Genomic DNA, 23219 nt, shown 5'->3' on the forward strand with positions numbered 1-23219 from the left:
ACACAACGATGACGCCATTTATATGCGTTTTATATATATGACCATATAAGTTAAAGTCACACGTTCACGTTGGATTTTTTCAAGTTTCTTACGAATTAAAATAAATATTTTAATTAATAATTATTTATTATCGAAGGAATATGTCAACTATTGCTACTCCTTTAGCCGTAGGTGGCCAACGACAGTCTGGAGCTCCAGTTCGTACTCAAAATGGTATGTGAAATAATTTCTTTAACCTAAAATTTACGATGCTGATTTCTTCGCCGGCAGATATTTTTTTATGAAAAAAATAATCGATAGTTCATAAGTATAAATATTTATAATAAAATACTGAACTAATTTTAAAATTGGTTGTTTCAGTTATGGCAGCATGTGCAATTGCCAACATTGTCAAAAGTTCACTTGGACCCGTGGGTCTGGATAAAATGCTCGTTGATGATATTGGAGTAATTATTCTTAATTGTTTAAATGATTTTTCAATTAAACTTTGATTATTTTAGTTTTTGAATATAAGTCAACAGTAATCTGTATTTTAAGTAATTGTAAACTATTGTAGGATGTCACTGTAACTAACGATGGAGCAACAATTCTACGTCTTCTGGAAGTTGAGCATCCAGCAGCTCGTGTTCTAGTGGAGTTAGCTCAGCTACAAGATACAGAAGTTGGTGATGGCACAACTTCAGTTGTAAGCTTACAAATTTTGTCTCGTAATTCAGCTATTAGTTTCTTATTGATTTTATTACAATGTTTTTCATATTATTTCAAGGTGATTATTGCTGCAGAATTATTAAAAAACGCTGATGAATTAGTCAAACAAAAAATTCATCCTACAACTGTTATCAGTGGTTATAGATTAGCATGCAAGTGAGTATACTTTTCAATAATAGTTTCGTATTAGTTAAACGAGTACTCAACTTTGATGAATAATTATTTTATTTTAGAGAAGCATGTAAATACATTCAAGAACATTTAACTGTTAGTGTCGATGAACTGGGAAGGGATTGTTTAGTGAATATCGCCAAAACTTCAATGTCCAGCAAAATAATAGGAGCGTATCCTTTACAATAACAATAAATTAATATAAGATAAATATGATTATAGTTGACAAAGTTGAATATGATTAATTAAGCATGGTTATAGTTAAGAAGTTTTTTTCATAACAAAATCATTCAAATATTTTCTTTAAATAACGCTTAAACAGTGATGCCAATTTCTTTGGAAACATGGTTGTCGATGCTGCTAATGCTGTTAAAATTAATGATGGCAAAGGCGGTCATATGTATCCAATCAAAGCAGTTAACGTTCTTAAAGCTCATGGAAAAAGTGTTCGAGAATCCATTCTTGTTCAAGGATATGCATTAAATTGCACAGTAGCATCGCAGGCAATGCCGAAAAAAATTGTAAATGCAAAAGTGGCATGTTTGGACTTTTCTCTTCAAAAAGCAAAAATGAAGTTGGGTGTTGAAGTTTTAATTACTGATCCAGAAAAACTTGAAGGAATACGTCAAAGAGAAATGGATATTACAAAAGAGCGTATTCAAAAAATCCTTAACACTGGAGCTAATGTTATTCTTCTGTCTGGTGGTATCGATGATTTATGCATCAAATATTTCGTTGAATCAGGTGCAATGGCAGTTCGTAGATGCAAAAAATCTGACTTAAAGCGCATTGCTAAAGCTACTGGGGCTCAGTTTCTTACATCTTTAACTAATATGGAAGGAGATGAAACTTTCGAAGTCAATTATTTAGGAGAGGCTGCTGAAGTTATTCAAGAAACTGTTTGTGATGATGAGCTTATTCTTATTAAAGGGTATAATTTTCAATCATTGTCATTTAGTAATTGAATAAACTAAAAAATTATATTAAATAATAAAAAATATTGTTTAACTAGGCCAAAAGCTAGAACTGCTGCGTCAATAATTCTTCGTGGACCGAATGATTATTATTGTGATGAGATGGAACGTTCTGTACATGATGCTCTTTGTGCTGTAAAACGTGTTCTAGAAAGCAAAAGTGTCGTTGCAGGAGGTGGATGTGTTGAAGCTGCTCTTTCTATTTATCTTGAAAATTTCGCAACATCTTTGGTAGCTATTTTATTTATGATTTTTTTTTCTCTAAAGTTATGATTGAAAATAAATATTATTAATTTATGACCTGTTTGACTACAGAGTTCACGGGAACAACTTGCTATTGCCGAATTTGCTCGTTCCTTATTGGTTATTCCCAAAACTCTTGCTGTGAATGCTGCTCAGGATTCAACTGATCTCGTTGCGAAACTTCGTGCATATCACAATTCCAGTCAAACTACTGTTGATCATGCTAACCTTAAATGGTATGTAAAGACCAAACAAAACCTCAAACATACACTATCAATTTTCTAACAATTTTTATCAAAAATATTTACTTATTTTCGATTTTCCTAACTGATATTTGACCGTTTTTAGTAGCATTATCAACTAAATTAAATTATATCGATATATTTTTTCTTAAAAATAACTATAATGAACTTTTAACATTTTAAAAAAATAAATTTTTTGTGAAGCTTGTTTTTACTTAAACTATATCATAAAATAAAAGTTATTTCTTCTATAAATTAATATCTGATTATAGGGTTGGTCTAGATCTCATTGAAGGTGCTGTTAAAGATAATAAGAAAGCAGGAGTATTGGAACCTGCAATTTCTAAAATCAAATCATTGAAGTTTGCGACAGAAGCAGCTATTACAATTCTTCGAATTGACGATATGATTAAACTAGACCCAGAACCAAAACGTGGTAAATCTTACGGAGACGCAATGGCTGCCGGTGAATTAGAAGATTAAAATTCATGAAGAAAAATTTTCTTATAACTTTTTCAAAAAAAAACTCATCCTATTAATTTTTCATATTTCTATTCCAAAAAATAGAATTATACTCTTAATATTTCTTCAATGAAAAATGAAATAATTTTCAATTATGTAATAATTGTTATAATTATACCGACTTTAGTTAATAACAAAATTTATATTTACCATCCCAACTAATACTATGTATAAGGATTCACGAATAATAAATGAAGCTTTTTCACTAAAAGCAATAATGTATTTTGATTTTTAATTTTATTTTCCAAAATTATAGAATCTTAAATTAAAAAAAAAACCTTTTATTGTAAATTTTTTTTAACCATAATATATTACATTTATTAACGATTATCATCGATACTATTTGTCTATCTATTATCTAACTAAATTATTTCTATACTTTTATTAACCCTTAGCATAAATTTGCAATTTATGATAATTATGAAACAATTCCAACAATGCAAAAAAATTTTGTATTGTTATATCTTCATATTATAAAATATTATAAATATATATCACTTTAATTTTTTATGTCTAGTTTTTTGTCAGTAAGAATACTTTTCCCAACTTAACGTTTATCTTCAAGAAATGTATTGACTTCACTTAAAGCAAACAAAAAAAGACAATCTTGACATACTTCCCTGGCAGTCAAATATATTTTCAATATTAATGAAAGATAAATTATTTTTATTAAACACTGTTTCCATTTAGATTTGAGATAATAAATCCATTAATTAAAATCATTAAAAAATTATTGCTTTTAGAAACATAATTGTAAAAAGCAATAATATTTTGAGTTTTGAAAATTAATGTACTTATTTGCAAAAATCTGAATAGAAACTAATGTCAATAATGAGTAATAACAAATTTTTATTCATAAAAAGTGATATATATTTATCATGATAGTAATTGAATTTTTCAAAACTTTATTCTCAATATTAAAAATATAATTTTGTAAATTCATGAACTATTTTATAATAGGCGAGTAAATAAGGAAAAAACAAAAAAGAAAATTCAATAAAGCTATGTCAATACGGTAAAATATTTAAGCATTGTAATGCAAATAATTTGATTGATTGTTCATTATAATATGAGAAATTAAAGAATCCCAATCATGTTCTGTTTTCATACAAATATATTTTTTGTTAACTAGCGTGTATACTAATTTATTATTTAACGTTTCTTCATCACTTATAAAATATAAACGAAAATTAATAAATATATATATTTTTTGAGATTTTACTCAATATTTCATCAAAAGCATTATTTTAATGAAAAAGGATAAATATTTGTAGTAAATATAACTTAGATGTAAATTATAACTCATAATAATAATAGATAAAAAGTCTTCAACTGTGAAAAGAATCTGTTTTCGAAGAATCTTTTGTGTTATCTCGTAAATATAATAATAGTAGAAAATAATAATTGATGATTTATATTTTATAATGATGGATTTTCCCATTTGACGCCTTTGGTTATGTAAATATCCGCATAAGCACATGATTGATGTAATTCTAACACTTGGAATTTCTTCAAAACTAGGAGAGTATAGAATTTTTGAGCTGCCTGTAAGTCAGTAAACAAAAATGTACTTAGAATTGTCATTGTTTTCAAATAATTTATGATGAACACAAAATTGAATTGTAAAATTTACCTGTTTACGGACATTTCTAAAAGTCATTTCTCCCAACGTTAGCGTGTCTTTACTTTCTAATTTACTTTTGATCACATGATACATATGGCTTGCTCGTTTATTAAGAACACGTTCTTCAAATTGTTCATATGTTTCATCAACTTGTTGTTCTTCTTGCTACAATTTGAGAAGAAAAAAAATATAAAAACTGATTCTTCAATAATAAACTCTTTTTATTAATTTAACGATACTATAGTACTTACTGGACCAACAGACGGCGGAAATTCATAATCTTCGTGAGTCCAAGGAGTAGCAGGACCTCTTTCAGAAATTCCTCCTGGTGTAAGAGCAGGAGCTTGACCTTCTTCATACCCTACATAAAGTGGTTGTGCTTGATCATATCCCATATTTTCCATTTGCATTGAACTCGATGGTAAAGGTTCTTCAGAAGTAACTCCAAGAAGAGAACTAACTTCAGATGGTGGAATTTCAGGCATATCTGGGGTTTCTAGCGAAGAAGCTTCTATATGAGAAATTGAAGGTTCTGCTGGCATTGATATCTCTGAATGAAGAGGGGATTCTGATGGAGGTAGTGAAGGAGGAGGTGCAAGTGCAGATAGCTGCTCTAAAGGCTGTTCTTCTATTGATACTTGAGAAGGTCCAGGTGTTTTTAATGGTTCTTCATCAGCAGGAGCTTTTCTTTTACGGCTAAGCCGTTTACTAACAGTAGTTTGATCGAATGAAGGTTGTTCAACTTCAACATCACGCATTTGTTCAAGAGAAATACACTCTTCTTCACCAGTCATTCTTCCAAAATCTTCATGATCATAAGATTTACTAGTTAGATGTCGTTGATAATTTTTAAAGAGTACGCGAGCAGGAATCGGTCTTCCAGGAAGAGCAAATAATTTTTCAACTCCTCCAGTTTCCTTCCAATGCATCAGACGCTTGGTTGGAGGTGCAAGATCCAATGTAGTAACAATATCACTAGTATCTGATAATTGTGCTTTCATTTCTTCTCCAGATATATTCTTAACTTCATCAACAATAAGTTTACGTTTACGTTTAGCTTTGGTAAATCCTTTTAATGCTGATGTATCAACAGGTGCTAGTGCAAAACTTTCTTCTTCATCATGTAACAACGTTGTTTGATCTGCTCTTGGGATTTCTTCAGTAATATCCATTACATGTTCTTCTGGAATTGTAGGTGGAACAGGAGTAAATCGACGACTGGCTACACTTGTTCTACCTGGAAGTTCTCCTTCAGCTACAGGTGTCGTTGGTCTAGATTCTTCACTACTCATTCCACCCATTGGAGATGTTGGTCCACCGAAATGATCACCCATATCTTCGTCAGAATCATCATGAACCGAAGGCGCACTGACAGCTGCTGCGCCACCATCAGTTTGTTCAGCTAGTGCGCTTACTTCAGGTACAGGCACATCACCCATAGGAGCTTCATCGAAAAGTCCTCCTTCAAACAGTCCACCTGATATAATATCTTGTCCTAAACGTCCACCAAATCCATCATCTCTTATAGGCATATCTATATCCATTGGCTGGGCTGCTGAAGTTCCTGCTATAGGTTCTTTTTCTTTAGCTTCAAATGTAGATTCCATCCCAGGTTCAGCAAATAACATATGTGTTTGATCCAATGGAGTTTCCGTTGTAGAACCATGTCGTAATAATTCTGGTGGTTCTGCATCAAAACTCATATCTCCAAAACCCTGTTCATGCGTAACCAATGAGAGATTCCCATAATCTTCTCTCATTGTAATCTCTTCAACCCTAGATTGATTTAAACTAAATTGTGCTTCAATATCAACATCTTTTAGCTCTGGCATGGCTGTATCAAAATCATGAAATACTTCTGGTAATGTAATAGCTGTGACAGCAGCTTCTCTATGTTCCTCTGGCAAATCAACCATACCCGGACGAAATGCCATTTTTATTTTAACAAAAGCCTCATTACAATCAGCCAGTAGATATTTGGCTTTTCGAGAATATATACGAACAACTCCCAAAAGGAGATGTCCTGATGTTCTAAGAGCCATTTTAACCTGAACAAAAATTAAATTTATGCAATCAATGTTGTTTTATAATCTTATAGTAGAAAAAAAATAAATAATAAAAAAATTACCTTAGGTTGTAGGATACCGTCAACTGATTTTTCAATATTTGTTTCAAAAACATGAGCTTTTGTCAATTTTTTATCCCAGTGAGCTGCTAACCAAATACGGGCCAGTGGGCCCTTTTTGGCTAACACGAAATGAGCGTAAAACATGGTATATAATCACAGATATAAATTTTTCAACTAGAATAAAAAAAAATAATGTAAGCATTAATATTTAGGAATGAATTAAATAGTATAATAACAGAATTAAAAGTGTATAGTACATGTAGAGGTTAGTGCGAGAAGAGATATTTAAGTGATATTGTTGTCAAGTACAAAATTACTGCATTTCATCATTGAATTTGAAATCAATTTAAATATCAACCCATATTGTTTTATGTAAATAAAAAAATAAGTAAAATAAATAATTCATAATTGATAGAATTAAAACCCTAGAGTATGTTTAAATGTCAATATGGTGTTAATCTATAAAATTTGTCAACAAAAACTAATAAAATGGCGGCATTTAGTTGAGTTTTGGCGGTTAGATGTTATTTACACAAAAGCATCGTAAAATTTAAATAACTATGGATAAATACCTCAAATAAAATGGATGAATGAATTTATGTGATAATTCTTAATATCATTTTGTTCAAAAAATCGAATTTGTTAAGTAATTTATTCACACAATTGGACAACAACAAAATTCACGTATGGAACGAGCGGCGCGTCCTTATGATATTGCAGGGTTGCCACCCACGATGAAAAAAATAGTGTACATGGAAAGTAGCATGTAGCGCTACTTTTTGTACAAGATAGTACTCAATTTGAATTTTTCAAGTTGATGATTTAGGAACGTATTAAAGTTGTGTTATATTTTTCATGTACTTTGACGAATATTTTTATGTATGTAAAGATATTTTAGATGATCTATAATAAAAAAATAGTTACAATAAAATTTCTCAAGGTATTTTTCCACACATCAAAATATGTTAGATCATTATTATATTATTAATCGTTTTTTACAATTATTTGAATGAAATGTAATTGATTTATTCACTTTAACAACACTGAAATAAAAAGAATAGAATGGTAATAAAAAAATTGTTAACCGATTTAAGTACAATGATTAATTTGGAATGATAAACAGTCAAAATAATACTTTTATAAGATAAGAAATGTATACGTTAATCTAAAAATAACGAAATGATAATCAGATTAAATATATTTTATATTTATAAATAATATATTTTTCTATGAAAAAAAGTTATATGCCAAATCGAAAAAGTAAATAACTTCCCACTGGGAAGTTAATAATCCAATCATTCAATAAAATAATTTCAATCTTAGTAGCTGAGGAGTAAATGATTTAGAGTAAACTACCGTAAGTTTAACGTTTAAGAAAAATCAGACTTTGGTTATTATTTAAATAATAAACTTATATTGATGAGAGTTTTTGTAATATAGTAAAAAAAATATAATATCTTTAAATGTCAAGGATATAAAAATATATTTTCAATGTCAAATAAGTAGATATGTTTGGATCAAGTAATAAACATGTGTAGAATATCATCAAATCAGAGAGTCTTCTTTCTTTCGCATAACACAACTAACTTATATAGTCTATTTCGAAATATACATGTATTATTAATCCCACGATACGATAAGTACCATTCTCTATCTCTCTTCATTAAGTGGAATTTATACTACACATTAGACAAAGCTGTTGTGAAAGAATTATATACAAACACAGTTTGTCACACTGACACTGCTTTGATACTCAACAATCCCAACAATTTTCAATCAGTCTGCGTTGAGCAGTGCTACGAGACGTTAAAGTGATTTAGTGTGTTGTGATATAGGAGGAAGGATATTATATACGTAACAACTTTCTCCAATGTACTTGAGTGTCACGTTATACTCAATATCGACGTCAATTTATTGAAAATTTACTAACTGGAATTGACATATTTGTTAAAAAGAGGATTGAACTTTGTTTCTAAAATCCGACAGAAGAAATAGGTATGACATAGAGTAAGAATTTTTATAAATTGCAGTATTTAACTTTGTTTTTTTCAATTATTTTTGTTTCCATTTATATAACAATATATGAACAATAGTCATCGAAATGTATAGTTTTATTTTTTAAATGTAAATGTAAAAATAAAACTATACATCGTCGTCTAGATCTTTAGCAATGAAAATAGTAATTACTATCATAATAACTGTAATCTATATAGAAACATGTAAAAAGTACAATCACTATCAGTCGACTATTTTTTGATCGTGTAGCGGAAGACGCACATTTTTTATAACGCTATCGCGAGCTTCATGACATCATTCTGTACCGTAATATTAACAATAAACTCCATCAGTTTTCAGAAATAGAGAATTACTGATAAATAATATAACAAAAATTAATTCAAAAACTCAACGTTACGATTATTTTTAAAATTATCTTTTAACATTGAAAATACAATTAGTTTTATCAATACAAATTTCACATTCAGATAAATTCTAATGATTATAATTACTATTTAAAACATTCTTTTAAAAACCAATCATTTTTTAACAAAGCTAATCTCAACTATTATTTTTCAATAATAATCACTGGAAGAAAACTTTTAATATTTTTATCATTATTTTCAAATACTTCCATACAATACCTTATTGTCAGCATCTGTCAATATAAGCTTGTAATTATATTTAATTGATAAATTTATGAAGCTACAACATTCATCAATCAATCAATAAAAAGTTGATTTTTTTATTTATAATTATTCGTCTTGTATTTTCCGCAAATAAAGATGAGGAAACAGATAAAATTGTAATGAAAAATATCGTTCATCAATAGTAAGAAATTAATAATAAATAATATTAATGATATTAAATCTCTCAAGCTGATCATTTGCGCATTTACATCACTAGAGATTAACGTGAATAAGCTTTAGATATCATTCACCCAAACGTTATTATCGATCTCATCTTTTTTATTTTATCATTAATTTTTAAATGATGATATGCAAGTAATTGTGTCAACGCATTTCAATAATACATAGTATCAATATTATTTGAGTAGTCATGTCATAATTATATTGTAATTGTAAATATAAATAATTTATGAGAATTAACACAATGTTGATGGATAAAAGGAATAAAAATTAAAAGTAATTCTTTTTTTCATGTTAATACACTTTCTTCAGATAGATGTAAAAGTTTATATCACTATTTCCGTAACAAATAATGTCCTTTAATTGTTATTTCATCATATACACATTAGAGACTTAATATATGGTATGAATAAAAATAATTCTTATTAAATTCCACATTAATTCCAGTCCAATTTGTTAAATTTTTTGTATTTACAATTTAATATGTGTAAAAAAGAGTAAAGATTCTACTAGTGAGATTTTAATGTTTATTTCGTCCTTGACTCAATATATGCATGAGTATCGTAAATGTATGCGTTAGAATGGAGATTTTACACAGTCACACCTGTGTTTGTCTCACTACGTGACATCCATTACAAACAGTTTTAAATTCTGATGGGAGTTTTATTGGGAAATTTCTGAATTCTTAGTCTTATTTAGTCTTACAACTTGAAATTGAAAAATTTTACAAATCCAACATTTAGCTCCTTAAATACAGTATTAGGATTAAGTAATGGTGAAATACTGGAAAACGTTGTGTAAACTCCAGGGTCTTAGTGCACAGATTATATGTATTACTCTCTGACACTTTTATGTACAAATACAGACTGGGTACTAAACACTTGTACCGTGTGGAAATTCCCGGCAACAGGTCAATCGGTTAGGTGACTTGTTTGTCAGCACGAGAAATCCTCACGGAAAATACTTAGTTGTATACTGTACTCAGTTTGAATATTTATTCAACCTCTTGTCCACAACACTGAATTTTTTTTATTTATTATATTTTTATGTACTATAAAATATGACCTTTTGAAGGATAAATATTTAACGATTTTTTATATAAATATAAAAAATTTTCAGTCGACTATTTATCAATATTACTCATTTATTAGTTATTGCGGAAACTAGATGATTTGCGGCAATAATAAAAAAAAATTGTTGTTTTCATAGGAAGTGATAAGTGCATCATTATCATTAAATTTGCACAGTAAATTCTTTAATAATAAAAAAACAAAAAAGAAAAAATGAAGAATCGACGAAAATTTTTAATTTCCTCTTTTACATTTAGAAATAATTAATAAAGATTTATAAATTTTTATATAAAATCATCTACCTGAAAGCACAGTGCTGTATAGACTTCATATAAAACATAAACAATAAACAGAAGGTATGTTTTTCGGTGTGAACAATTTTGATGAAATAATTGTTTAATTTGTTAACAAAAAAAAGTATTATGACACTTTGTAAAAAATTTTTCAAAAGAAAAAAATCAATCATTTTTTATTTTTAAACGTGATTGTATGTTCACGTGTATCTGAGCGACATAGAACTATAGGCCATGTAGTGCAGGAATGGGCTATCGTCAAAGCTATTGTCAAAGTGATTGAGACTGAGTATCTGGATCACTTCTATTAATATAACTTTTATTGTGGGTCTTATTGTACGAGGATTATTTATCTTAACGGGTACTTTGACTCTACAAACGTAGCTCATGCGTAATGTATACAATTCTTAAGAAAAATCAGAAAATCATTCCTATAGTGAATTAAAGAAGATATTAATATCAAGAATCAAACTTTATGCTTTCTTATGAAGAAGAGTTATTTTTTATTGATTATTTATTTCATTAAAAAGGATAAAATATGTAAAAATTAGCCAATTGAATTATATTCTGTTATTTTTTATCGCATACATTTTCAGGAGTAATAACATGATTTTATTAATGATATCATGTCAAACTTTAAGTAGTCACATACAGAATTATATTTCTTCAATATTAAAAAGAAAAACCCCGCTTCAATGAAATCGGAAAAATACTATAGTACAATATAAATGCTATCGATTAATAATAATATATATACATAATTTTAATCCTTTCTACTCAGTAAAAGTAATGACTAATATCTAGGTGCATATTTACAAAATCTTGAAATCAGTAAATTATAAAAAAATTATTAATTTTTGCTTCATCTAACCTAAATATCCCTCATCAAAACCTAAATGATGGTAAATCTATGGATTATTTTATTACAACGACAATAAATTGAATATATATATTGTATAATATTTCAAAGACAAACCAATTCATGTTGACTAGTAAAGATATTAAACTAAATTTTTAGAGAAGATAAACTCGAATGAACAAATATTATTAGATATAAAATTGAATGAGTTTTTTTTTATTTATTAAATAAAAGAAGAAGTAATGATCAATGTTTATAAATTATGTTGCAGAGTCATTATGATGGAATAAATTGAATTCACTTAGCATAAGTTTGTGAGAAATAATTAGCCAACCATCGAGCTTCTACATCAACCCCCTCTCATCAGACAGGACAAACTTGAGGAAGGTACGCACCCCAGTCTTAAGTTACCTCTGAACGATGAGACTTTTGATCAGGTAGTTGACATTGAGCTGTGCTACAAGACACATCGGTCCAGTGCTCTATTCATCAAAAAGTGTTTCGTACATTTTGAGTTGTAATAAAACAACTTATTTACTCAGTAAATATTTTCATATTTGTTGGTTCAGTTTCATTGGAAATTTATCAATCGGTGAGTATCTTTCTTAATTATTCTATTGTTTCTATTAATTATAAATTTTCATAATTTATCAGGTTACAATCTTAACACATTTTAGAATGATCGATTATCAGCTATTAATAGTACGGTTTTTATTTGTAAAAATTAAACATTCGTGTAGTGAAATTTTATAGTGATATTGCAATGTACTATTACAGTCAACGAAGAATAAATTAATTCTACTTATTTTTAAAATCGAATCATTTCTCGTTAATCTAAATTTGGAATAAAATGGTAATTTAAAATAAACAAATTATATAAAGAACGAACCAGGATTAGGTTTTCTGTTAATTCATCAAAGAAAAAGGGATTGTAAATATCTAAATATTTTTGTTGTAGAGTCATTATGATGGATTGGATACGTTTTTTTATGATATTACTGGGCGTTTCCATATCATCCAAAGCATTTGAATGTCCACAAGGAGATGGCTGTGGACCATGTGAACTTTACTCAGCTGACAAATACCAAATACAATGTGGATTAAACAACAGTGATTATACCTTCAATGTAGAATTAAATATTGCGAATTATGTTTCTATCAGTTGTTTAACAAAAACAAATTGGTCAAAATTTCACCTTGGATCAAAGAATCCTATCAAAGGAATACATTCAATAGCAGTCTCCATGTGTCAACTTCCTGAAGGCAATAGATTTGGTACTATTGTTAAAAAATTGCTTGAAGAGCCAGTAAAAAGTTTGACTTTTTCTTCGTATGATAATATAACATCAACGTTGTCGCGAGAAACATTGAAAGGATTTGAAAACTTGACGAGATTGACATTGTCGAGCAATTCATTGACAAGCATTCCTGGAGATCTTCTCCATGATCTTTCAAATTTGACTCTTCTGAACCTTCGACAAAATAATCTGCACAATTTGCCAGTCAACTTTCTAAATACTCCAAAATTAAATACCCTCGAACTTGGAAGTAACAAATTAGAAGTCATCGAGGCTGGAATTTTCGATAAATTGACGAATTTAACACTACTTAATATATGGAATAACAACTTGAAGGAGATTCAACCGCATGCATTTGACAAACTTACTTCTGTCCAGTTTATTGATTTGCATATCAATAATTTGACTAATTTACCAAAGGATTTATTTAGTGCAAATAAAAAACTCAAAGTACTCAATTTATCACAAAACAACTTTTCTTCTGAATCTTTACCAAAAGACTTGTTACGAAATAACTTCCTTTTGGAAAATTTTACTATGATTCAAAACAAACGAAATATCACGACTTTGCCTGAAGGATTTTTTGAAAATCTTACCGGATTAATGAATCTAAAATTGTCTAAAATCGGCTTACTGTTTATACCTGAAAATTTATTTTGGGGATCAACTGAAATACAAACATTGCATCTGGACAGAAATTATCTTCAAACTATTCCACCGAATTTTTTCAAAGATTGTAGCAATTTGAAGTCACTTATTTTGAATTTTAATGAATTGTCTGATCTACCGGATAATGTTTTCTCAACATTAAAAAAACTTGAAGTATTGGATTTGTCTAAAAATCACATCACAACTATTTCCACGTAAGTTATAACAAAAGTTCTTTTTAATTTATCAGTAGTATAACAATTATATTTTCCCTGAAGTTATAACTAATTCTTTCCTTTCATTAATTTAGAAATTTATTAAATGGTTTATCTTCTCTACGTGTGATTAAAATGGAACGAAATGGACTGATGACAATCGATCCAACAGCTTTCCAAAGTTTACAAAATCTTCGAGTGGCGCACTTTTCACACAACAGTTTAACATTAAAACCGAAAATTATGACATATGTTGACAAATATGGATCGACTTCACCATTCCACCTTTGTCAAGATACTTTGGAGGAACTTTATATTGATCATAATAATATCACTGATGTCTTTTTTGATTGGATCACCTCAACTCATCTCCGAACGTTGAACTTGGCCAATAATGATCTTCATTTTTTAGAGGTAAAATATAACGATTATGTTTGTCGTCGTAAAATAAGAATCGATGATCAACGTATTTTTTTTTATTACAGACATCCGATCTCCAGTTCTTATCGAACAAAATCGAAGTAGATATGACAAATAACAAAATTCAAAGTATTTTCCTTCGACACGCAGAAAAATTAGCTGACGTCCAACGATTTCCTCGCAATGTATTTATAAATATTCAAAACAATCCTATAAGTTGTGACTGTAATCTGTATGACTTGTTGCGGTATATTGAAGGAGATATTCATCCATATGTACAAAATCTTTTCAGTCTAAAAGTAGATAATCTCAAGTGTGACCAACCTGCATCACTAAAAGGTATAGAGATCAGCCATTTAAAATCTCGATCTTTGACATGCGAAATAATAGAATCACCAAGAGACAACTTATCATGTCCACAAAACTGCACATGTATGAAGAGACCATCAGATAAATCGATTTTAATTGATTGTTCTTATCGTGGATTAACCGTAGCTCCAGAGCCACTCCATGTTCCAGCTGGACGTCGTGTAGAAATGAATTTGATTGGAAATCATCTTACAACAATGCCATCATTAACCCAATCAGGATATGATCAAGTTACTGTGCTATCTCTCAATAAGAATAGTATTTCACAAATTTCTGCGAATGCTACATCAGAGAAATTGGAATCATTATATTTAGATAATAATAAGCTGGAGCGTATTGATAATCAAGTCTTAGAATTATGGAAAAATTCAACAAAATTAACAAATCTTTCTCTCCAGTATAATCCATTGATATGTGATTGTAATGCGCATAATTTGGTAAAATTCATCCAAACAATGAGAATAAAGATTCCTGAACTTCAAGACGTAACGTGTGTTGAAACAGATGCATTCATTTTTGAAATGACCCCTGAAGAATTATGCCCGATAATACTTGACTGGATAATTGGGCTCTCCATCGGTGTAGCATTAATTGGAATGGTAATAGGACTTCTTATTGCACTGAGTTACCGGTATCAACATGAAATAAAAGTTTGGTTGTATGCCCATCAATCGTGTATGTGGTTTGTCACCGAAGAAGAACTTGATAAAGATAAACTTTTTGATGCTTTTATAAGTTTTTCACAAAAAGATGAGGAATTTGTTACCAAAGAATTAGTTCCTAAACTAGAAGAGGGGCCAAAGCCATTTAAATTATGCGTACATTACAGAGATTGGAAAGCCGGTGAATTTATTCCTAAACAAATTGCTCGATCTATTGAGGATTCACGAAGAACTGTTGTTGTTTTATCTCCAAACTTTTTAGAGAGTGTTTGGGGACGATTAGAATTCCGTGCTGCTCATCGTCAAGCTCTCAATGAAGGTAGAGCCCGAGTCATTGTTATTTTGTATGGAGATATTGGGTTGACCGAAAATTTGGATCCTGAGCTAAAAGCGTATCTTAATATGAATACGTATGTTCGATGGGGAGATCCATGGTTTTGGGAAAAGTTGCGATATGCGTTACCACATGCAACAGATGTCATTAAAAAAAAGAGAAACCATGAAATTAAAACTATCTATGAGACTCATTTCCCAACAATTAGTCTTAATACTGATAAAAGTGAATTAATTCAGGTTAATGGAATTTTCCCTAGTGCTCCTTCACCTCCAACATCAACTCCTCCCGCTGATTCGATAAAAACTTTCATTAATATAGAAAGTTAAAGTTTTACAGCAAATGTTTTGCTGTACATATACTGTAAATATCATTCATGATCATCTGTTTACGCCATATTTGACAATTTTACACATATGCACCATTTATTTATTTATGTATTCCATTATTATCTATTAAATAATCAATCATTGAATCGAGAAAAAAGTGAGGTTTAATACTCATAATACTGAATTTACATATAAATGGATTGTTCATAAAGTTATGAATATTAATTCCAATTACTCAGAGTTTTTATTTCAAATATGAACATAAGACTGAATTGATATTAAGACATTTCATAAGTAATAATCTATACTGTAAATCATTCATTATCATCAACTGTAGAATTAAATTTTTACGATAGCAAATACTGTTTGAATATAAACTTGAAGATAATAATTTATTATTAACTTTTTTTATTAGTCAATATGCGAATTTGTCATATTAGATAAAAAAAAAATATTATGTACACTTATGTAATATATAAATAAAAACTTTTTTAATATGAAGTATAGATGTTGTTGGATTTTTTTATGTACTGATTGACTTTTAATTATGTTCAGCAGCGTGAAACTATTGATGTATGTATAAATATATATATATATATCTGTTGGCCTATGAATATGGAGATTTTTTTATAGTATACAACCTACCATGAGCCATTTTAGTAGATTTATCAGACACCTGACAATGAATTTTGATCAATAAAGATCTAAGAGAACAGTTTTGTCACCGAAAATCTTGAAATATTCTTAACATAATTGTCAACTTTCCATTCTGAACTTATTTTACTTCGGTTGATTTTCTAAATGTGAAATTTTGTTATATCTTTACGTTTTGAGACATTTAAAAGCATATGCGAATGTATGTTAATAGATATACGTAAGTAGATATGTCAGGTTTTTTCGCGTTATATTAAAAAAAACTAAAATAATGAGTCAAATGAATGAGAAGTTTGTCATCAGGACACAAGGTAAGCTCAGACCCATTTTTTTAATTACTCGTTGACAAGATGTTTTGCATATTTAAAGTGACTGATTTTTGAAACAAATAGTAATAATAGAGAGCTATAAATTTTGATCAGAAGCAAAAATTATAATAGAAATATTTTTTTAATTTTAAAATGGGCTTTTGTATTAGTTTGTACAGACGAGAGGAAAAAATTAAGTAGTACCCTATCTTAGGTATGGACAAGCTGGGCAATAAACCATTCTCCTCATATATATCTTAGATATATTCGGAAGTTTCGAAAAAGTAAATGAACCTGTATCTACCCTAATGTCCATATTTTATGGATGTCCTTTTTCATTACCCTTGGAATAAAATTCTCTTAGCATAAGATGCATCAACAAAAGCTATAATTTAGATAATCTGAACTTACTACTAAAACTGAGTTGAAAATGGAAAATTTTTCAAATGATTATTACACACCATAATCGGTAAAAATGTCTTATATTTAAATTTTCTGTCGTAAAATTTAAACATACATATTTTTTTAATAAAACTTTTTGAATGAAAACTAGTTATATGGTTGTAAATTTTAAAATAATTTTAGTTCAAAAACTATGATTGTATCAGGGACAACAGCTTAACCTTGTGCTATGCATTATTATATAAGTGACAGAGAAAGGTTACTATAATCTAGAAAATCCCCGACAGACGAGACTGGGAGAACCCAAGAGCCCCCAGATAATCATTACTAATAAGTAAATATGTAAGTAATGAAATTTCAGGCAAGCAAAAGCTTTTTATGAAATGGTAAGAATGCATCGTTATTTAAAACTTATTAGAAATCTCTAATATATTAGAACAAATGTGTGTATAAACGTGTGTATCAACGAGCTATTACTAAATATTGGTTTTCTACGTTTTTTAAAAAAAACTATATCAACTTATGTCGAATTTCAAATTGTAAACCTAACGTTGAAAAATTATAACAGAAACTCTGTCATTCTTCAAAATTTAATTCCTGGATATATTTATAATTAATCAGTGTTCAATTACACAATTGTTGTTAAACATAATGAAAACTAAAAAATTAAAAAGAATCACGATGAAAAGTTTTCTAAATTTGAAATAAAATGTATCAAATTTGTGATGTATCATATTATCTGCAAACTATTTTAAAAAGTAGTTTTTATTTAAATTGAGTATTCTTCATTCGTTAATGATGTTTTTCTAAATACAAATATAAATATAAAGAAAGGCGATTGAAAATGGGCTTGTAAATGGGGAGAGGACATTGCAAAATCGATTAAAAATTATATTATCAAAATAATTTCATACGAAGAAGTTAATAAATTTAAAAATACATCTTTTGAACATCTTATTATGAAAGAAGTTGAATTTATTTTAAAATAAATGTATTTAATTTCGATTATTGAAAACTTTATCCATATTACATTTTAATACAATAATAACTTATCAAAATTCAACTGGATGAGTGTAACTTGAAATATTCAATTTGAACGAATCCAACAATATTTTTCAAATAAATTGAATTCACTTAGCATAAGTTTGTGAGAAATAATTAGCCAACCATCGAGCTTCTACATCAACCCCCTCCCATCAGACAGGACAAACTTGAGGAAGGTACGCACCCCAGTCTTAAGTTACCTCTGAACGATGAGACTTTTGATCAGGTAGTTGACATTGAGCTGTGCTACAAGACACATCGGTCCAGTGCTCTATTCATCAAAGAGTGTTTCGTACATTTTGAGTTGTAATAAAACATCTTATTTACTCAGTAAATATTTTCATATTTGTTGGTTCAGTTTCATTGGAAATTTATCAATCGGTGAGTATCTTTCTTAATTATTCTATTGTTTCTATTAATTATAAATTTTCATAATTTATCAGGTTACAATCTTAACACATTTTAGAATGATCGATTATCAGCCATTAATAGTACGGTTTTTATTTGTAAAATACATCTTCATGTAAAGAGTAATAAAATGAAAATCATCTCCAACACAATTGTTCGGAAACCGTGGCAAGGAAGAAAATAAATTGAATTAACGCTTGTAATTTATTTTTGTAGATAAAATATTGTTCATAGTGTTTGTTTTCCCGACCGATGAAATATTTAAAACTTTAGGTTGCATAATTAAATTAAAAACAATGAATGACAATAACTTCATCTAAAAATGCCTTTGATATGAATTTTGTTAATATTAAAGATTATAAACAAAACATTTTACATTCGTATTTGTTATTTGTAGGGTTGCGAAAATGAATTGGCTGTTGTTGACAATAATATTCCAGTTGGCAATATCAAGATCTTATAGAACGCATTGTCCGAAAGGAGGAACTTGCGGACCGTGTGAACTCCGTTCAGCAAACAAGTATAAAATAATCTGTGATCTTTTTGAATCTGATACTGCGTTCGATGTCGACTTCAAGTTAAACGAATTCGTCACCATCACCTGCTTAAATGATGCTGATTTGGCAGAGTTTGAACTCGGATCAGAAAAAAAACTTGCAGAAATTGACACAATTATAATCTCCTTATGTCAACTTCCCGACGGAAAAAATCTTACCACCATTGCCAAGACATTGCTTGAAGAGCCAGTAAAAAGTTTGACTTTTTCTTCGTATGATAATATAACATCAACGTTGTCGCGAGAAACATTGAAAGGATTTGAAAACTTGACGAGATTGACATTGTCGAGCAATTCATTGACAAGCATTCCTGGAGATCTTCTCCATGATCTTTCAAATTTGACTCTTCTGAACCTTCGACAAAATAATCTGCACAATTTGCCAGTCAACTTTCTAAATACTCCAAAATTAAATACCCTCGAACTTGGAAGTAACAAATTAGAAGTCATCGAGGCTGGAATTTTCGATAAATTGACGAATTTAACACTACTTAATATATGGAATAACAACTTGAAGGAGATTCAACCGCATGCATTTGACAAACTTACTTCTGTCCAGTTTATTGATTTGCATATCAATAATTTGACTAATTTACCAAAGGATTTATTTAGTGCAAATAAAAAACTCAAAGTACTCAATTTATCACAAAACAACTTTTCTTCTGAATCTTTACCAAAAGACTTGTTACGAAATAACTTCCTTTTGGAAAATTTTACTATGATTCAAAACAAACGAAATATCACGACTTTGCCTGAAGGATTTTTTGAAAATCTTACCGGATTAATGAATCTAAAATTGTCTAAAATCGGCTTACTGTTTATACCTGAAAATTTATTTTGGGGATCAACTGAAATACAAACATTGCATCTGGACAGAAATTATCTTCAAACTATTCCACCGAATTTTTTCAAAGATTGTAGCAATTTGAAGTCACTTATTTTGAATTTTAATGAATTGTCTGATCTACCGGATAATGTTTTCTCAACATTAAAAAAACTTGAAGTATTGGATTTGTCTAAAAATCACATCACAACTATTTCCACGTAAGTAACATTGAATTATTTCGTTGTATTATTGTTTCAATATAAAAACATATTTTGTAATTTTTAAGAATGTCTGTTTTACCACGTTAAAATTTCGTTTATAGAAAGCTTCTGAATAGATTGTCTTCTTTACGTGCGATTAAAATGGAGCATAATGGCTTAATGACGATTGATCCAAAAGCATTCCAAAACTTAAACAGTTTGCAATTTGCACATTTTTCATATAACAATTTGACACTAAAATCACCTGTTATAACAAATATTGACGAGCACAGATTGATTTCTCCATTTCACTTCTGCCAAGATACTCTAGAAGAACTTTTCATTGATCATAATAATATTACTGAAGTATTTTCCGACTGGACCACAGCACCACGTCTTCGAACTCTTAATTTGGCTTATAACCAACTTTATTATTTACAAGTGAGCTATATAATTTTTTATCGTTATATGAAACATGATATGTAGAGAATGTAAGAAAAAAATTAATAAATACTTTTAATTTATTTCAGATATCAAACCTCCGATTTTCTTCAGATATGATCGAAGTAGACATGACACATAACAAAATCTATACTATTTACTTTCAAGACATTGAAGCATCGGCTGAAGCCCAAGACATTTCTCGTAAGGTCATTATTAATGTGCAAAACAATCCCATCAGTTGTGACTGTAATCTGTATGACTTGTTGCGGTATATTGAAGGAAAATTTCATCCGAATATTCGACATTTATACAATCTGAAAGTCGATAATCTAAAATGCCATAGACCTGAGCGACTGAAAGATGTTGGAATCGTCTATCTGAAATCTCGATCTTTGACATGCGAAATAATAGAATCACCAAGAGACAACTTATCATGTCCACAAAACTGCACATGTATGAAGAGACCATCAGATAAATCGATTTTAATTGATTGTTCTTATCGTGGATTAACCGTAGCTCCAGAGCCACTCCATGTTCCAGCTGGACGTCGTGTAGAAATGAATTTGATTGGAAATCATCTTACAACAATGCCATCATTAACCCAATCAGGATATGATCAAGTTACTGTGCTATCTCTCAATAAGAATAGTATTTCACAAATTTCTGCGAATGCTACATCAGAGAAATTGGAATCATTATATTTAGATAATAATAAGCTGGAGCGTATTGATAATCAAGTCTTAGAATTATGGAAAAATTCAACAAAATTAACAAATCTTTCTCTCCAGTATAATCCATTGATATGTGATTGTAATGCGCATAATTTGGTAAAATTCATCCAAACAATGAGAATAAAGATTCCTGAACTTCAAGACGTAACGTGTGTTGAAACAGATGCATTCATTTTTGAAATGACCCCTGAAGAATTATGCCCGATAATACTTGACTGGATAATTGGGCTCTCCATCGGTGTAGCATTAATTGGAATGGTAATAGGACTTCTTATTGCACTGAGTTACCGGTATCAACATGAAATAAAAGTTTGGTTGTATGCCCATCAATCGTGTATGTGGTTTGTCACCGAAGAAGAACTTGATAAAGATAAACTTTTTGATGCTTTTATAAGTTTTTCACAAAAAGATGAGGAATTTGTTACCAAAGAATTAGTTCCTAAACTAGAAGAGGGGCCAAAGCCATTTAAATTATGCGTACATTACAGAGATTGGAAAGCCGGTGAATTTATTCCTAAACAAATTGCTCGATCTATTGAGGATTCACGAAGAACTGTTGTTGTTTTATCTCCAAACTTTTTAGAGAGTGTTTGGGGACGATTAGAATTCCGTGCTGCTCATCGTCAAGCTCTCAATGAAGGTAGAGCCCGAGTCATTGTTATTTTGTATGGAGATATTGGGTTGACCGAAAATTTGGATCCTGAGCTAAAAGCGTATCTTAATATGAATACGTATGTTCGATGGGGAGATCCATGGTTTTGGGAAAAGTTGCGATATGCGTTACCACATGCAACAGATGTCATTAAAAAAAAGAGAAACCATGAAATTAAAACTATCTATGAGACTCATTTCCCAACAATTAGTCTTAATACTGATAAAAGTGAATTAATTCAGGTTAATGGAATTTTCCCTAGTGCTCCTTCACCTCCAACATCAACTCCTCCCGCTGATTCGATAAAAACTTTCATTAATATAGAAAGTTAAAGTTTTACAGCAAATGTTTTGCTGTACATATACTGTAAATATCATTCATGATCATCTGTTTACGCCATATTTGACAATTTTACACATATGCACCATTTATTTATTTATGTATTCCATTATTATCTATTAAATAATCAATCATTGAATCGAGAAAAAAGTGAGGTTTAATACTCATAATACTGAATTTACATATAAATGGATTGTTCATAAAGTTATGAATATTAATTCCAATTACTCAGAGTTTTTATTTCAAATATGAACATAAGACTGAATTGATATTAAGACATTTCATAAGTAATAATCTATACTGTAAATCATTCATTATCATCAACTGTAGAATTAAATTTTTACGATTTCACATGAGGAAATATGTACACTTGAATGTTATATAAATAAAAACTCTTTCAATACAAGATACAATTTTTTTTTTATTTCATTATATTTTCTGTTTCATGCACTGACTAACTTGAAATTTTGCTCTGCATTTTGATTCTAGTAGTTTGAGAATATATTGAAAAAATAATATAATATTTTAGTAGTTTTCAGAAATAATTTCTACAAATATTTAGTTGGAGAAAACTAATATCGATATTACGACATACAATAAATAATATGAGTAATATAGACTAGAACTGAACCTAAAAAAAATCCTATTGCATTTAGATAAAGTTTCGAAAATGCTCACGCAG

At 29.3% G+C, this 23219-nt stretch overlaps 3 protein-coding genes across 4 annotated transcripts; 2 read left to right on the top strand and 1 right to left on the bottom strand.

The window, feature by feature from the left end:
- Window positions 1-11: 11 nt before the first annotated feature.
- Window positions 12-3058, top strand: CCT1 (chaperonin containing TCP1 subunit 1). The gene is made up of 9 exons (XM_035089233.1): window positions 12-213; window positions 361-446; window positions 557-685; window positions 767-864; window positions 942-1052; window positions 1202-1810; window positions 1892-2084; window positions 2169-2332; window positions 2611-3058. The coding sequence occupies exons 1-9, from the start codon at window positions 141-143 to the stop codon at window positions 2819-2821; spliced, it is 1674 nt and encodes a 557-aa protein (XP_034945124.1). The 5' UTR covers window positions 12-140; the 3' UTR covers window positions 2822-3058.
- An 820-nt stretch (window positions 3059-3878) lies between these two features.
- Window positions 3879-7490, bottom strand: vtd (RAD21 cohesin complex component verthandi). Of its 2 annotated transcripts, none has more exons than XM_035089245.1 (5): window positions 6870-7048; window positions 6613-6786; window positions 4736-6532; window positions 4494-4649; window positions 3879-4405 (listed from the first exon to the last, which is right to left on the bottom strand). In XM_035089245.1, the coding sequence occupies exons 2-5, from the start codon at window positions 6754-6756 to the stop codon at window positions 4280-4282; spliced, it is 2223 nt and encodes a 740-aa protein (XP_034945136.1). In that variant the 5' UTR covers window positions 6757-6786; window positions 6870-7048; the 3' UTR covers window positions 3879-4279. The 2 variants fall into 2 exon arrangements, with proteins under 2 accessions (XP_034945136.1, XP_034945135.1); XM_035089244.1 differs by lacking the exon at window positions 6870-7048 and adding an exon at window positions 7185-7490 and having other exon boundaries at window positions 3883-4405.
- Window positions 7491-8365: 875 nt separating this feature from the next.
- Window positions 8366-22895, top strand: LOC118070568 (uncharacterized). The gene is made up of 9 exons (XM_035089258.1): window positions 8366-8607; window positions 11970-12290; window positions 12657-13859; window positions 13955-14273; window positions 14345-15968; window positions 17699-17723; window positions 19187-20389; window positions 20494-20812; window positions 20902-22895. Exons 3-9 carry the CDS (start codon window positions 12664-12666, stop codon window positions 22528-22530), a joined length of 6315 nt encoding a protein of 2104 aa, XP_034945149.1. The 5' UTR covers window positions 8366-8607; window positions 11970-12290; window positions 12657-12663; the 3' UTR covers window positions 22531-22895.
- Window positions 22896-23219: the final 324 nt, after the last annotated feature.

The sequence above is a fragment of the Chelonus insularis genome, unplaced genomic scaffold (assembly GCF_013357705.1).
Source record: "Chelonus insularis isolate UGA/USDA-ARS -01 unplaced genomic scaffold, ASM1335770v1 contig_64_pilon, whole genome shotgun sequence".
NCBI classification, from domain to species: domain Eukaryota; kingdom Metazoa; phylum Arthropoda; class Insecta; order Hymenoptera; family Braconidae; genus Chelonus; species Chelonus insularis.

Excerpts from the sequence above, each read along its gene's own strand:
- CCT1 (XM_035089233.1), top strand. The coding sequence starts at position 141 with ATGTCAACTATTGCTACTCCTTTAGCCGTAGGTGGCCAACGACAGTCT. Across the intron at positions 865-941 it reads GGTTATAGATTAGCATGCAA|AGAAGCATGTAAATACATTC; the intron begins GTGAGTATACTT and ends ATTTTATTTTAG. Across the intron at positions 1,053-1,201 it reads TCCAGCAAAATAATAGGAGC|TGATGCCAATTTCTTTGGAA; the intron begins GTATCCTTTACA and ends ACGCTTAAACAG.
- vtd (XM_035089245.1), bottom strand. The coding sequence starts at position 6,756 with ATGTTTTACGCTCATTTCGTGTTAGCCAAAAAGGGCCCACTGGCCCGT. Across the intron at positions 6,533-6,612 it reads ACGGTATCCTACAACCTAAG|GTTAAAATGGCTCTTAGAAC; the intron begins GTAATTTTTTTA and ends ATTTTTGTTCAG. Across the intron at positions 4,406-4,493 it reads TTAGAAATGTCCGTAAACAG|GCAGCTCAAAAATTCTATAC; the intron begins GTAAATTTTACA and ends ACTGACTTACAG.
- LOC118070568 (XM_035089258.1), top strand. The coding sequence starts at position 12,664 with ATGATGGATTGGATACGTTTTTTTATGATATTACTGGGCGTTTCCATA. Across the intron at positions 13,860-13,954 it reads CACATCACAACTATTTCCAC|AAATTTATTAAATGGTTTAT; the intron begins GTAAGTTATAAC and ends TCATTAATTTAG. Across the intron at positions 15,969-17,698 it reads AACTTTCATTAATATAGAAA|GCAAGCAAAAGCTTTTTATG; the intron begins GTTAAAGTTTTA and ends ATGAAATTTCAG.